The sequence below is a fragment of the Papio anubis genome, chromosome 7 (genome assembly GCF_008728515.1).
Source record: "Papio anubis isolate 15944 chromosome 7, Panubis1.0, whole genome shotgun sequence".
Classification (NCBI taxonomy): Eukaryota; Metazoa; Chordata; class Mammalia; order Primates; family Cercopithecidae; genus Papio; species Papio anubis.
In genome coordinates this window covers 61,177,126-61,192,556 of record NC_044982.1, presented here as the reverse complement: position 1 = coordinate 61,192,556, position 15,431 = coordinate 61,177,126, and the positions used below count along the sequence as shown (strand labels likewise).

Here is a 15,431-nt window from a genome sequence, read left to right as displayed (position 1 = left end):
ACTTATTATTGACTATAGTCACCCTATTGTGCTATCAAATATTGGATCTTATTTATTCTATTTTTTTTTTTTTAATTTATTCTATTTTTTTGTACACATTAACATAGGATCCCCCCTCCTACCCACCTCCCCCCACCCTTCCCAGCCTCTGTAACCATCCTGCTACTCTCTATCTCTATGAGTTCAATTACTTTAATTTTTAGCTCCCACTAAAAAGTTAGAACATGTGAAGTTTGTCTTTTTGTGCCTGGCTTATTTTACTTAACATAATGATCTCCAGTTCATCTATGTTGTTGCAAAATGACAGTATCTCATTTTTTTTTTAAATGACTGAGTATTACTCCATTGTATGTATGTACCACAGTTTATTTATCCAAACATTCGCATGTTGATGGACACTTAGGTTGCTCCCAAATGTTGGCTATTGTGAATCATGCTGCAATGAACATGGGAGTGCAAATATCTCTTTGATATACTGATTTTCTTTCTTTTGGGTATATACCAAGCAGTAGGATTGCTGGATTACATGGTCGCTCTATTTTTAGTTCCCTGAGGAACCTCCAAACTGTTCTCCATAGTGATCATACTAATTTACATTCCCACCAGCAGTGTATGAGGCTTCCCTTTTCTCCACATCCTCACCAGCATTTGTTATTGCATGTCTTCTTGATAAAAGCCATTTTAGATGGGGTGAGGTGATATCTTATTGTAGTTTTGGTTTGCATTTCTCTGACGATCAGTGATATTGAACACCTTTTCATATACCTGTGCCATTTGTATGTCTTCTTTTGAAGAAAAGTCTATTCAGATACCTTGCCCATTTTTCAAATTATTAAACTTTTTACTATAGAATTACTTGAGCTCCTTATATATTCTGACTATTTATTTGCTTTTGAGACAGGGTCTCATTCTGTAGCCCAGACTGGAGTGCAGTGGCACAGTCATGGCTCACTGCAGCCTCAACCTCTGGGCTTAATCAATCCTCCTGCCTCAGCTTCCCACGTAGCTGGGACTACAGGCCTGCAACACCATGCCTGGCTAAGTTTTTTTGCTTTTTTCTGTAAAGATGGGTTTCGCCATGTTACCCAGGCTGTTCTCAAACTCCTGGGCTCAAGGAATCCGCCCACCTCAGCCTCCCAAAGTGCTGGGATTACAAGCATGAGCTATCACACCTGGCCTCCATATATATTTTAGGACTGTTTTTCCTATTTCTGTGAAGAATGTCATTGGGATTTTGATAGAGATAACAAGAGAGAGAAACAGAGAGAGAGAAAGAGAGAGAGAGAGATTACATTGAATCTGTAGATTGCTTTGGGTAGTATGGACATTTTAACAATATTGATTCTTCCAATCCATGAACATAGAATATCTTTCCCTTTTCTTGTGTCCTCTTCAATTTCTTGCATTAGTGTTTCTTAGTTTTCATTGTAGAGCTCTGTCACTTCTTTGGGTAAGTTTATTGTTAGGCATTTTGTTTTATTTGTGGCTATTGTAAATGGAATCACTTTCTTGATTTCTTTTTCAGATTGTTCACTGTTGGCATGTAGAAATGCTATTGATTTTTGTTCGTTGGTTTTGTATCCTGCAACTTTACGGAATTTTCTTATTAGTTTTAATAGTTTTTTTGATGGAGTCTTTAGGTTTTTCCAAATATAAGATCATATCATCTACAAGCAAGGATACTTTGACTTCTTCCTTTTCAGTTTGGTTGCCCTTTATTTCTTTCTCTTGTCTGATTGCACTAGCTAGGACTTCCAGTACTATGTTGCATAACAGTATTGAAACTGGACATGTTTGTCCTGTTGAAGATTGTAGAGAAAAGACTTTCAGTTTTTCCCCATTCGGTACGATACTAGCTATGAGTTTGTCATATATTACTTTTATTATGTTGAGATATGTTCCTTCTACCCTCAATTTTTTGAGAGTTTTTATCATGAAGGGATGTTGAATTTTATCAAATATTTTTCAGCATCAGTTGAAATGATTATATGCTCTTTGTCCTTCATTTTGTTGGTATGATGTATCACATTGACTGATTTTTGTATGTTGAACTATCCTTGCATCCCTGGGACAAATCCCACTTGGTCATGATGAATTTTTTTTTATCATATTGTGGAATATGGTTTGTTGATGATTTTTGCATCAATATTCATCTGGGATATTGGCCTGTAATTTTCTCTTTTTGATGTGTCTTTGTCTAGTTTCGGTGTCAGGGTAATACTCTAGCCTTGTATAATGAGTTTGGAAGTATTACCTCTTCATCTATTTTGTTTGTTCAGATTTTGGATTTCTTCATGGTTCAATCTTGGTAGGTTGTATGTTTCTAGGAGTTTATTCATTTCTTCTAAGTTTTCCAATTTATTGGCATATAGTTGCTCATAGTAGCCACTAATGATCCTTTGAGTTTCTGTGGTATAGATTATAATGTGTCCTTTTTCATCTCTGATTTTATTTGGGTCTTCTCCCTTTTTTTTTTTTTTTTAAATCGTTAGTCTGGCTAAAGTTTTGTCAATTTTGATTTTGTTTTTTTTTTTTTTTTTTTCCAAAAAAAGAACATTTTGTTTCATTGTTTTTTTTTTTTTTTGTATTGTTTTCTTCATTTCAAATTCATTTATTTCTGCTCTGATTTTTATTATTTATTTTCTTCTACTAATTTTGGGTTTGGTTTGTTCTTGCTTTTCTACTTCTTTAAGATACACTGTTAAGTTATTTATTTGAAGTTTTTCTTTTTTGATATGGGCACTTAATAGCTATAAACTTGTCCCTCAGAACTAGTTTCATTATCTCTTGTAAGTTTTAATATGTTGTATTTCTATTGTCATCTGGTTTCAAGAAATTTTTTAATTTCCTTCTTAATTTCTTCATTGACCCACTGGTCATTTGGGAGTGTACTGTTTGATTTCCATGTGTTTGTATAGTTTCCAAAATTCTTCTTGTTATTTGATATTATTTCATTGTTTTCAGATGTTTTAAGACTTGTTTTATGATCTAACATATATATGGTTTGTTCTTGAGAATGATCCAAGTGCTGAGGAGAAGAATATATATTCTGCAGCTGTTGAGGAAATATTCTGTAAATATTAGGTCCATTTGGTCTATAGTGTAGATTAAGTCTGATGCTCCTTTGTGGATTTTCTGTCTGGAAGATCTGTCCAATGTTGAAAGTGGGGTGTGAAGTCTGCAGCTATTATTGTATTGAGGTCTATGTCTCTCTTTAGGCTCTAGTATTTGTTTTATGTATCTGGGTACTCCAGTGTTGGGTGCATATGTATTTAAAACTGTTACATTCTCTTGCTGAAGTGACCCCTTTATCATTATATAATTATCTCCTTTCTCCTTTCTTATGGTTTTTGTCTTGAAATCTATTTTGTCTGATGTAAGTATTGCTACTTCTGCTCTTTTTTGGTTTCTATTGGCATGGAATATTTTTTTCCATCCCTTTATTTTCAGTCTGTTGGTATCTTTATAGGTGAAGTATGTTTCTTATAGGCAACAGATCATTGTGTCTCATTTTTTCATCTGCTCAGCCACTCTAGATCTTTTGATTGGAGAATTTAGTTTGTTTATGTTCAGTGTTTTTATTTATTTATTTAATTTTTTGAGACGGAGTCTCGCTCTGTCACCCAGGCTGGAGTGCAGTGGCGCAATCCCGGCTCACTGCAAGCTCCACCTCCCGGGTTCACGCCATTCTCCTGCCTCAGTCTCCCGAGTAGCTGGGACGACAGGCACCTGCCACCATGCCTGGCTAATTTTTTGTATTTTTAGTAGAGACCAGGTTTTACCGTGTTTGCCACGATGGTTTCAATCTCCTGGCCTCATGATCTGCCCGCCTTGGCCTCCCAATCAATGTTTTTATTGATAAGTAAACTCTTACTCCTGCCATTTTGTTGTTTTTTTTCTGGTTGTATTGTGTTTTTTTCTTTCTTCTTTCCTCCTTTCCTTCCTTCCTGTCTCCCTTTTGGTGAAGGTAATTTTCTCTGGTGGTACATTTTAGTGTCTTGCTTTTATTTTTTGTGTATCTGTTGTATGTTTTTAGATTTTAGGTTATCATGAGGTTTGCAAATAATATCTGTAAGCCATTATTTTAAATTGCTGACAACACTGATTGCTTATACAAACAAACAAGCAAGCAAAAAGAAAACTAATACAAAGTCTACACCTTAACTTTTTCTCCTTGCTTTTTACCTTTTTGTCAGTATTTTTATCTTACTGTACTGTTTTTGTTTTGAAAAGATGTTGTAGTTATTTTTGATCAGTTCATCTTTTTGTCCTTTTACTTAGGACATGAGTAGTTTATACACTGCAGTTACAGTGTTATAATATTCTGTGTTTTTTAAGTATTTACTATTACCAGTGAGTTTTCTACCTTCAGATGATTTCTTATTACTCATTAACGTTCTTTCTTTCAGAACTTAAAGTATTCCCTTTAGCATTTTTTTTTTTTTGTAAGAAGGGTCTAGTGTTGATGAAACCCCTCAGCTTTTGTTTATCTGCGAAAGTCTTTATTTCCCCTCATATTTGAAGGGTATTTTTGCTGGATATACTATTCTAGGGTAATTTTTTTTTTCTTTCAGTATTTTAAATATATCATGCCATTCTCTCCTGGCCTGGAAGGTTTCTGCTGAAAAGTCTGCTGCCAGATGTATTGGAGCTCCATTGTATGTTGTTTCTTTTCTCTTGCTGCTTTTAGGATCCCTTCTCTATCCTTGACCTTTGTGAGTTTGATTATTAAATGCCTTGAGGTAGATTTATTTGGGTTAAGTCTTCCTGGTGATCTATATCCTTCTAGTACTTAAGTACTGATATCTTTCTCTAGGTTTGGGAAGTTTTATTATCCTACTGAATAAACTTTCTACCCCTATCTGTCTCGCTACCACCTCTTTAAGGCCAATAACTCTGAGATTTGCTTTTTTGAGGCTATTTTCCACATCTTGCAGGCATTCTTTATTCTTTTCTTTTTTTTTTTTGTCTCTTTTGTGTATTTTCATATAGCCTGTCTTCACGCTCAGTATTTCTTTCTTCTACTTGATGAATTCTGCTTATATTAAGAGACTCTGTTGGATTATTGAGTATGTCAATAGCATTTTTCACCTCCAGAATTTGTACTTGATTGTTTTTGATTATTTCCATCTCTTTGCTAAATTTATCTGAGAGAATTCTGAATTCGTTCTCTGTGTTATCTTGAATTTCCTTGAGTTTTCTCAAAACAGCTATTTTGAATTCACTGTCTGAAAGGTCCCATATCTCCTGGTACCTTATTTAATTCATTTGGAGAGATCATATTTTCCTGATGGTCTCGATGCTTTTGGATGTTCACCTGTGTCTGGATAATAAAGAGTTAGGTATTTATTGTCTTCACAGACTGGAGTTGTTTGTACCCATCTTTTTTAGAGGGAAGGATTTCTGGGTATTCAGAGGGACTTGTGTGTTGTGATCTAAGCTGTATTTCCATTAGGGAGCACACCAAGTGCAGTTAACACTTTAGTTCTTGCAGACTCAGAGGCACTGTCTGAGTCTCAGAAACAAATGGAGTTTCTCTCTTTGTGCTAAGCTACCTGGAGCTGGGGGTGTGGTAACACAAGCCACCTTGTGGCCATGACCACTGGGACTGCACTGGGTAAGACCTGAAGCTACCACAGCACTGAGTCTCACTCATGGCCTGCTGTCACCACTACCTGCCTGCTGTCTATGTTTACTTAAGGCTTTACAATCAGAAAGAGTTGAAGCCAGCCAGGCTTCTCTCCTTTCTTTCAGGGTAGCAAGTTCCCCCAGGCCCTGGGCAAGTCCAGAGATGCCATCTGGGAGCCAGGAACTAGAGTAAGAAACCTTAGAAATCTACCTTGTGCTCTATACTACTGCAGCTAAGCTTGCACTCAAAGCACAAGATGAAATCCTTCTCACTCTTTCTTTCCACAGGCAGAGGAGCCTCTCCCCATGGCCACCACTACCATAGGCCCATGGGGTGTACCACCAGTCTACTGCTGATTTTCACTTAAGGCCCAAGGACTCTTCAGTCAGCTTGTGTTGAATGCTGTCAGGCCTGGGACTCACCCTTCAGAGAAGTGGGTTCCCCTCTGGCCTGGGACAGTTTCAGAAATGCTGTTCAAGAGTCAAGGCCTGGAATCAGGTCCCCAAGAGCCCATTTGTTGCTCTACCCCACTGTGGCCAAGCTGGTACCTATGGTGTAAGACAAAGTCTCCTTTACTTCTGCTTTTCTCAAGCAGAAGTAGTCTCTCATTATTGCCATCATTGCTAGAGATGTGCTGGGTCTCACCTGAAGCTGGCATGTCTCAGAGTCTCACCTAAGGCCTATGACATATTACCTGAGTATGGCTGATGGTTATTAGGGCCTAAGGGCTCTTTAGTCAGCAAGTGATGAATCTTGCTAGGACTGGGTTCTTCCCTTCAAGGTAGTGGGTTTCCTTCCGGCCCGGGGTATGAATAGAAAAGTTGTCAGGGAGCTAGGGTCTGGAACGGAGACCTCACTATTCTGCCCTATCCTGTTGTGGCTCAGCTGATATCCAGGATACAAGACAAAGTCCTCTTTACTCTTCCCTCTTTTTTCCTCAAGCAGAAGGAAGGAGTCACTTTTCATTTCTGTGAGCTGCATAGCCTGGGGTTGAATGAAGGGTGATGCAAGTACTCCTTTAACTGTCCCAGCTGGTGTCTCACTAGGTCGTGTGCCCCTCATGTTCATCGTCTCCAGAGCACTTGCCGGAAGTTAAGTTCCAACCACTAGGATGGGGAATTCCCTTCTGGCTAGGGCTGGTCTAAATGCTCCCTCTGTGGTAGCACTGAGTTCCACTTCGTTTTGCTTTTCACTGTGACAGAGCAACACTTAGTTCAAGGCACACTCTCACAGAAACTGCACTCTTCCTCCCCCGAGTTCTTGGATTCTTTCTCCACACCACAGGGCCTCTGGGGGATGAGGGAGGGGTGGTGTTGATGATTCAAGATTATGTTTCCTGGCCGGGCACGGTGGTTCACACCTGTAATCCCAGCACTTTGGGAGGCCGAGGCAGGTGGAACACGAAGTCAGGAGATCGAGACCATCCTGGCTAACACGGTGGAACCCCGTCTCTACTAAAAATACCAAAAATTAGCCGGGCGTGTGGCGGGCGCCTGTAGTCCCAGCTACTCAGGAGGCTGAGGTAGGAGAATGGCGTGAACCCGGGAGGCGGAGCTTGCAGTGAGCCGAGATCAAGCCACTGCACTCCAGCCTGGGCGACCGAGTGAGACTCTATCTAAAAAAAAAAAAAAAAAAAAGGATTGTGTTTCCTATCCTCTTCAGTGCCTCTTTCAGCAATATGAAGTGAATACCAGGTACTGTGATTGCTCAGTTGATTTTTGGTTCTCATGAAGGTGCTTTTTTGTGTAGACAGTTGTCAGATTTGATGTTCTGTGTGGGCAATTATCTGTATTTCCATCTCGCTCCATGCTTCCAGTGATAGCTTTTAACTCTCCCAAGCTGCAAGACTTTTTTCTTCTATCCTCTTTTTGATGAGCTTAGAAATTTGTGTCCTATCTCTGGTTTTCTCCCTGACCTCATTTAAACATTCATGTTTTTCAGTCAGTTTAAAAATGCCATTCCTTCAGAAAGATCCGTTCTAACTAAGCTATCTTGTCAGTGTTCCCTATCTTGTTATTTTCTTCTTAACATTTGTGATAATCTGTCATTCTTTTGCATATTGATTGTTTGTGGTCCTTCAGCGCCACTAAAATATCAGCTACACGAATGTAGGGATTATGCCAATTTTGGTACTCCTCTGTCATTAACTCAATGCCTGGCATGTGGGAGTTACCCATGTATTTCTTTCATGAATGAACTATTAAAAGCAATAAGCTTAATTTTACAAAATGGTCCCAAATGTACTCTAGATTTTGAATACATAAGGCCCCCAGTGATTATGATTATGGTGTGCTGTATTGGGCACTTTGCCAGGTATTGGGAATGCTAAGATATGATTCTTACCCTAGGCTATTTTGTTTTGTTTTGTTTTGTTTTCCTGAAATTCAGCCCTCCAGGCTTTCTTTGTTTTTTTTTTTTTGGAGACAAGGGACAAGGTCTTGCTCTGTCACCCAGGCTGAAATGCAGTGGCAACTGTAGCTCACTCACTATAGCCTAGAACTCCTGAGTTCAAGTGATACTCCAGCAGGTGCTTGCCACTTCACCAGCAATTGTCATTTTTTGTAGATATGGGGTCTCACTATGTTGCCCAGGCTGGTTTCAAATTCCTGGCTTCAAACAGTCTTCCCAACTTGGCCTCCCACAGCCCTGTGATTACACCCTTAGGTGTGAGCTGCTGCCTGGCCTCAACCCACAAGGCTTTCTATTTTTGTTTGGGTGCCATGGCTCACACCTTTAATCCCAGCACTTTAGGAGGCCAAGGTGGGCGGATCACAGAGGTCAGTTGGAGACCAATTAGGCCAACATAGTGAAACCCCATCTGTACTGAAAATACAAAAATTACCTGGGTGTGGTGACGTATGCCTGTAGTCCCAGCTACTGGAGAGGCTGAGGCAGGAGAATCGCTTGAACCTGGGAGTCAGAGGTTGCAGTAACTCGAGATAGATTGCGCCATTACACTCCAGCCTGGGCGACAGAGGGAGGTTCCTTCTCAAAAAAAAAAAAAAAAAAAAAGCCGGACACGATGCTTCACTCCTGTAATCCCAGCACTTTGGGAGGCCAAGGTGGGTGAATCATGAGGTCAAGAGTTCGAGACCGGCCTGACCAACATGGTGAAACCCCATCTCTACTAAAAACACAAAAAATTAGCTGGGCATAGTTGCAAGCGCCTGTAATCCCAGCTACTGGGGAGGCTGAGGCAGGAGAATCACTTGAACCCAGGAGGCAGAGGTTGCAGTAAGCCGAGATCATGCCACTGCTCCAGCCTGGGTGACAGTGAGAGTTCGTCTCAAAAAACAACAACAACAACACAACTTTTTTTTTTTTTTTTTTTTTTTTTGAGACGGAGTCTCACTGTGCTCCCAGGCTGGAGTGCAGTGGCGTGATCTCGGCTCACTGCAAGCTCCGCCTCCCGGGTTCACGCCATTCTCCCGCCTCAGCCTCCCAAGTAGCTGAGACTACAGGCGCCCGCCACCACGCCCGGCTATTTTTTTTTTTTTTGTATTTTTAGTAGAGACGGGGTTTCACCATGTTAGCCAGGATAGTCTCGGTCTCCTGACCTCGTGATCCACCCGCCTCGGCCTCCCAAAGTGCTGGGATTACAGGCTTGAGCCACCGCGCCCGGCCAACAAAACAACTTTTAATTTTTAGATACTCTCAGGATCCTCTTTCTTTGTTTTGTTTTGTTTTTTTTTTTCTTTTTAATTGTTAATCGCACTGTCAGTACCATAGTCTTCTGGTACAGTAGTTGTTTACACTAACAGATTATATGTTTTTTCTCCAGTTTCCTAATTTTACAATGAAGTCTCTTTATAAGCTTTGGGTACATGAAATTTAGCCCTGGAAATGTATTCACATCATATATGTTGATTTAAATGGAAAATATTCTACTAATTTATCAATAATTGATTTAGTATTGCTAATTTGAAATTTTTGTCTGAGTCTTTATAAAGACTGTATTTGGAAAGTACCAAACTACATTTGAGGAACTTTTTGGACATTTACAGTATTCTTATTTCTCAGATGCTTTGCTTGAAGGTCTGTGTGGGGAAAAGATGTTTCGGAAGCACTTTTCACCTGTTGTACTACTTCTGATGTACTTTTCTTATAGGCTTGTCTTCTTTCTTTTTTGGTATTTAATGATATAAATTTCTGGTGCTTCTTTCAAAATTTTACTGCTATTTTATTTCTGTTAGTGACTTAAACTAAAAAATTTTAACATGTAATGTAATTTATAATCATACTTAATTGATTTCGCATAGGCTGTGCAACAAGTTATTACTAACCTGCTAATTGGGCAGATAGAGCTTCGTTCTGAAGATTCTCCAGATATTTTGGCATATTCTTATGAAAGAAAAATTGAAAAGCTTATTGTTCCACTTGGTGAAGAACTTGCAGCCATCCAAAAGACCTATATCCAGGTAAGCCATTTTTATGACATTTAGGATTTCATAAATAAACTGGTAATTTAATTATTTCAGCTAACAGGATATGGATGTGATAATATACTTATTTTTATATAATTGATATGTTGAAAAAATTCTTTGAAGTTAAAATTTTTGGAATGAGCACCGTGTTTTGTATTTACTAGCAAACTATTATTGAAAGGGAAAATACAAAAGACAGGCCATTTGTAAAGCAAATAATAGCCTTACATGGTTTTGCATTTTTTTAAGTAAACCTTTTAACTGGAATATAGAATATGCGCATACATACACACACACACAAACAGCGAAAGTAGACAAAGCTCAGTGAATTTTCACAAAGTGCACACACCTGTAACACGAACACGTGCTGAGATTCAGCCAGAAGTTTCTTTGTTTTCTTTTTTTTTTTTTTTTTGTTCGGTTCAGCTCACTCACTGCAGCTTCCACCTGCCCGGTTCAAGCAATTCTCCTCAGCCTCCCAAGTAGCTGGGATTACAGGCGCATGCTACCACATCTGGCTAATTTTTCTATTTTTTAATAGAGACGAGGTTTCGCTTTGTTGGCCAAGTTGGTCTTGAACTCCTGACCTCAAGTGATTCTCCTGCTTCGATCTCCCAAAGTGCTGGGATTACAGGTGTAAGCCACCATGTGCCCGGTCCTCAGAGGTTTCTTTGTAATGAAATATATTTTCACTATTGTCCTCCCTGATCCTTTATACAGCAGTGCTTTGCAACTGGGAATTATTTCACCTACCTGGCAACCTTTGGGAATGACTTGACACATTTTTGGTTCTTACAACAACAACAACAACAAAAAGACAGGATAGAAGGGGAAGGCAAGAGGTGAAATGTGGAGTTATTATTGGCATCTAGTATTTGGAGGCCAGGAAGCAGCTAAACATCCTACAATGGATAGGACAGCAACCCCACAACAAAGAATTGTCTGGCCCAAATGTCAATGTTATAGCTGTTGAGGACCTGCTTAGACAATTGTCATTTTCACTGGGAGAAATTTGAGGTAACACATTGTTTTTCTGCAGTTCATACTTAGTGTCATGGTAGAACAACATGTTTTCACATTTTCATTGCCATGGATTAAAGATGGTTACAGGAATAGATAACCAAAAAGTTATCTGTCACTTAATCTATAATAAGTCTTTCTTAAGAGACATTTTGTAGTAATACAGCTTGTTTTTTGTTTTTAAATTATTTGCATTATTGAGTTAAGATGTGGCAAAGTATTTTTGTAATCGTCTCTTTGATATTAGTGCATTTTTAATTGAAAATCATTCCATTTATAACAACGTAAATATGATAATTCTTATAATCATATACAAATGTAATTTAATTTTGTTGGTATTTTTAGAGTGCCTTATTAGGCAGTATGATCAACAAAGTTGGAAGGGAGGAAAATACTGTATTAAACTAGCCATAGTTTAGAAAATACAAATTAGGCAAAAATTTAAACAATTATATACTGCTATAATAGGTTTTCATCTATCGGTCTCCTTTTGTGCCATTAAGCTCATTTCTGCCTCAGGACCTTTTTGTTTGCTGACTTCTCTCTCCGGAATCCTTTGTCCTTAGAACCTCACATGGTAGACATACCTCATCATTCACATGTAAACTCAAATGTTCGCTCCTCAAAGAGAGAGTCTTTGTTCACCTTATTTAATAATGATCCCTTTCCTCCCAAAGACTCTGCAGCATTATTGTGTTTTAGATTCTTAAATGCATTTGTTACAATCCAAATGATTTGCTTTCTTTGTTCGCTTCTTTATTCTTTGGTTCTCTCCTTTGGAATGGAAATTATATGGGAGCAGTGACTTTATTTGTCTTAGCCACACTGTCCCCAGTGTTTTAATTTAATTTAACTTAATTTAGGAGAGCTAAGTAATTAAACATGAGGCCAAAGTACGTAAGAAAGTGGCAGTCTTTTATTGCAAATATGCACACACTCTCGGGCGAGGTTCTCTGGTCCTCAGGTGTGGGGGACCAGGGAAGTCGCGCCGGTCCTCTTGGGTGATGTTCTCCGGTCCACAAATGCGGGGGCCGAAGAAGTCACAACGGCGCTTACCGGCAGCGGACTTTCATGCCTGGGAGCTGGAGGGGGAGGAGTTTGGGGCGTGTGTGTAGGAGTGGCTTCTTGAATTTCGGTGTCCCTGGCTTGACGTCACTCTGCACATGCTCAGTTGATTTGGTTCTTTTCCTGGGCGCGGGAAAATCTTTGATGAAAAACCCGGAAACAACAGGGACTGCTCCATCTTGTTCACCTTCCTCCATCTTGTCCTTTCCCCCTCACCCAAACACCCAGCATTTAGAACACTGCTTGTTACATAGTAGGTGCTTAATAAATATTTGTTGAAAAAAATGAGTCAGTGAGTAAAATTAAATATACTCAAGACATTTCAATTTATTCAGTACTTTACAAACTACAAGTATCTGCTGAGGACCTAAGTGCCAAACTGGTGTAGGTACTGAGGTTGTAACAGTGAAGAAATCAAAGGTCTTCTTTCATGGTACTTACACTTAGATTACAGTGTGTGTAGGTTGAGGGAGAGAGGAGTTAAGAAATAAACAGATTAGGGCTGGGCGCGGTGGCTCAAGCCTGTAATCCCAGCACTGGGCGGATCACGAGGTCAGGAGATCGAGACCATCCTGGCTAACACGGTGAAACCTCGTCTCTACTAAAAATACAAAAAATTAGCCAGGCAAGGTGGCGGGCGCCTGTAGTCCCAGCTACTCGGGAGACTGAGGCAGGAGAATGGCGTGAACCCGGGAGGCGGAGCTTGCAGTGAGCCAAGATGGCGCCACTGCACTCCAGCCTAGGCGACAGAGCGAGACTCCGTCTCAAAAAAAAAAAAAAAAAGAAATAAACAGATTAACAAATGTATTCTTAAATTATAGTTGTATATAATAATTGCTCATGTTGATTTTTATATGGATATTATTTGGGGATAGATGTCAAGTAGTTTTAAATGTTATCATTGCTGAGTTTACTTAAACATTCATTGTAAGGCAAACCTTATTAAATATATAATTCCTATTTTAATATGTGAGAAAATGATTGTACTTGAAAAAGGACTTAGAGCAAGCTTAAACTAGATTGCTTTTAAATTTGCAGATTTTGGAATCATTTGCTCATTCTTTGATTCAGAGGAATGTTTTGATGAGAAGGGATATCCCAAATCTAACAAAATACCAGATAATTCTGGCAAGAGATCAATTTAGGAAAAACCCATCTCCGAATATTGTGGTAGGTATTTTTAAATAAATTTTGATGACAGAGTAAATTTTCACCTGAAGCCAGGATAAAACATAGGTACTGATTTTTTGGGTACCTATTAGCTCACCAAAAAATGAGGCTGAACACAGTGGCTGATGCCTGTAATCCCAACACTTTGGGAGGCAAAGGTGGGAGGATCACTTGAGCCCCAGAGTTCAAGACCAGCCTGGGCAACATAGTGAGATCCTGTCTCTACAAATGTAAAAAAAAAAATAGCCAAGTGTGGTGGTATGTACCTACTCAGGAGCCTGAGGCAGGGTAGGATTGCTTGAGGCTGGGTGGTTGAGGTTGCAGTGAGCTGTGATTTTAGCATTGCATTCTAGCCTAGGTGACAGAGTTAGACCTGTCTAAAAAAAAAAAAAAAAAAAAATCAGAAATGTTTATATAGTTTATAAAAGCATGAAAAAAACCTGGCAAGAATACAATGTAATGATTTGTATTAAGATAAATTTTACCTTTTAACTTTTTCTTTCTTTTTTTTTTTTTCTTGAGACAGAATCTCGCTCTATTGCCCAAGCTGGAGTGCAGTGGCGTGACCTTGGCTCACTGTAACCTCTGCCTCTCAGGTTCAAGTGACTGTCATGCCTCAGCCTCCCTAGTAGCTGGGACTACAAGCACGCATCACCATGCCTGACTAATTTTTGTATTTTTAGTAGAGAGAGGGTTTCACCATGTTGGCCAGGCCAGTCTCAACCTCCTGACATCAGGTGATCCGCCTGTCTTGGCCTCCCAGAGTGTAATCCCAAAGATTACATATGTGAGCCACAGTGCCCAACCTTTCTTTTTAACTTTTAATGAAGAATTTGTCTTTAAGTCCATTTAATTTGTAAAGTCGCAAGGCCATGAGAGGGTAGATTGTAACTGAATTTTAGACACAGAACATTTATTCTTATTCTCAATACCAGAGTTTAAAGGAAGCATCACAGCAAGCTTCTTGTTTCTAACCTGCATTGGAAAAAAATAAATGGATAGGAAAATGTCTGTCAAACTAGGTCCAAAGGTTAAATGCTACTAAAAATGTTAGAAAACAGTAGTCTTCATCTCAAAGAAAAATAATTAGAATATGTTCTCCATGCTGTCCTTAAAAACTATCTTATCAGATAGATACACATACCATGTACTTCCATAAAGGAATGTGTCCTTCATTTTTCCATGAGAGTAGTGGTTGAAAGCACAAGGCCTCTTAGCCAAAATTCCTGGGTCTAAATAGTGGTTCTGCTACTTACAGCTTGTATGAGCTTCCTCATCTGTAAAATGAGCATAACAATAGTAGCTACCTGCTAGATACTAAGATTAAGTGAATTGTGCAAGTAATGTGCTTAGAATAGTTTCTGGGGCTCAGTATCAGATATTTTCATGGCACCTAAACTTGGTATTAAATGTTGGCATTAAAACAGTCTGATTAAATATTTGTATTTTTGCCAGTAACATGCATGAGGATAGGCCATATCTAACTTATTTCCCATTTCCATTGTATCTAGCTCAGTGTTTGACATGTAGTAGATGCTTACTATATAGTTTTGAAAGAACAAATATATCTATATACTGCCAATTAATTTACCTGTAAAGAAAAACAGTATAATTTTTTTCTCCTTATTTTTAAAATGTAAGTTTCTTGTTTAATTAAAGAAAAAAAAAAAACAAAGGGGCAGATTTTACATAAAAAATACATTGGTACCTTTCCATAGCAACATCCTGTAAGATGACATTTAATAACCAGTCAGTTATAACAGTATAGAAGGGAATGATTATTATGATCATTTGGATTATATTATAAATGTTACACTGACTATGGCCTGACAACTTGGGCATGGAGCGTGTATGTTCATTTATTTCTCTGGTTAAATTTGACATATGCTGTTTTTCTAGGGAATACAACAAGGCGTAATCGAGGGAGAGTTTGCTATTTGTATTAGTTTATATCATGGTTATGAATTATTGCAGCAAATGGGAATGAGATCATTATATTTCTTCCTTTGTGGAATTATGGATGGAACTAAAGGTAAATTGTATCAAATTATTTAAAGAAATAATGACATGTATTATTTTGGCTAAAGACATTGAAGGGCTGGGCACAGTGGCTCATGCCTGTA

The 15,431-nt window shown here is 38.7% G+C and overlaps 1 protein-coding gene across 10 annotated transcripts in view; it reads left to right on the top strand.

Annotated features, from left to right (window-relative positions):
• Positions 1-15,431, top strand: part of FANCM (FA complementation group M) — a 72,661-nt gene that overhangs the window by 8,261 nt on the left and 48,969 nt on the right. For 6 of the 10 annotated variants that reach the window (XM_021941169.2, XM_021941163.2, XM_021941168.2 and 3 more), the window contains 3 exons: positions 9,889-10,047; positions 13,177-13,308; positions 15,208-15,340. In XM_021941169.2, coding sequence (XP_021796861.2) covers positions 9,889-10,047; positions 13,177-13,308; positions 15,208-15,340 — 424 coding nt within the window. Of the gene's footprint in view, positions 1-9,888; positions 10,048-13,176; positions 13,309-15,207; positions 15,341-15,431 lie in introns of those variants that run through there. The other 4 variants (XM_021941171.2, XM_021941172.2, XM_021941167.2 and 1 more) reach the window with 3 other exon arrangements.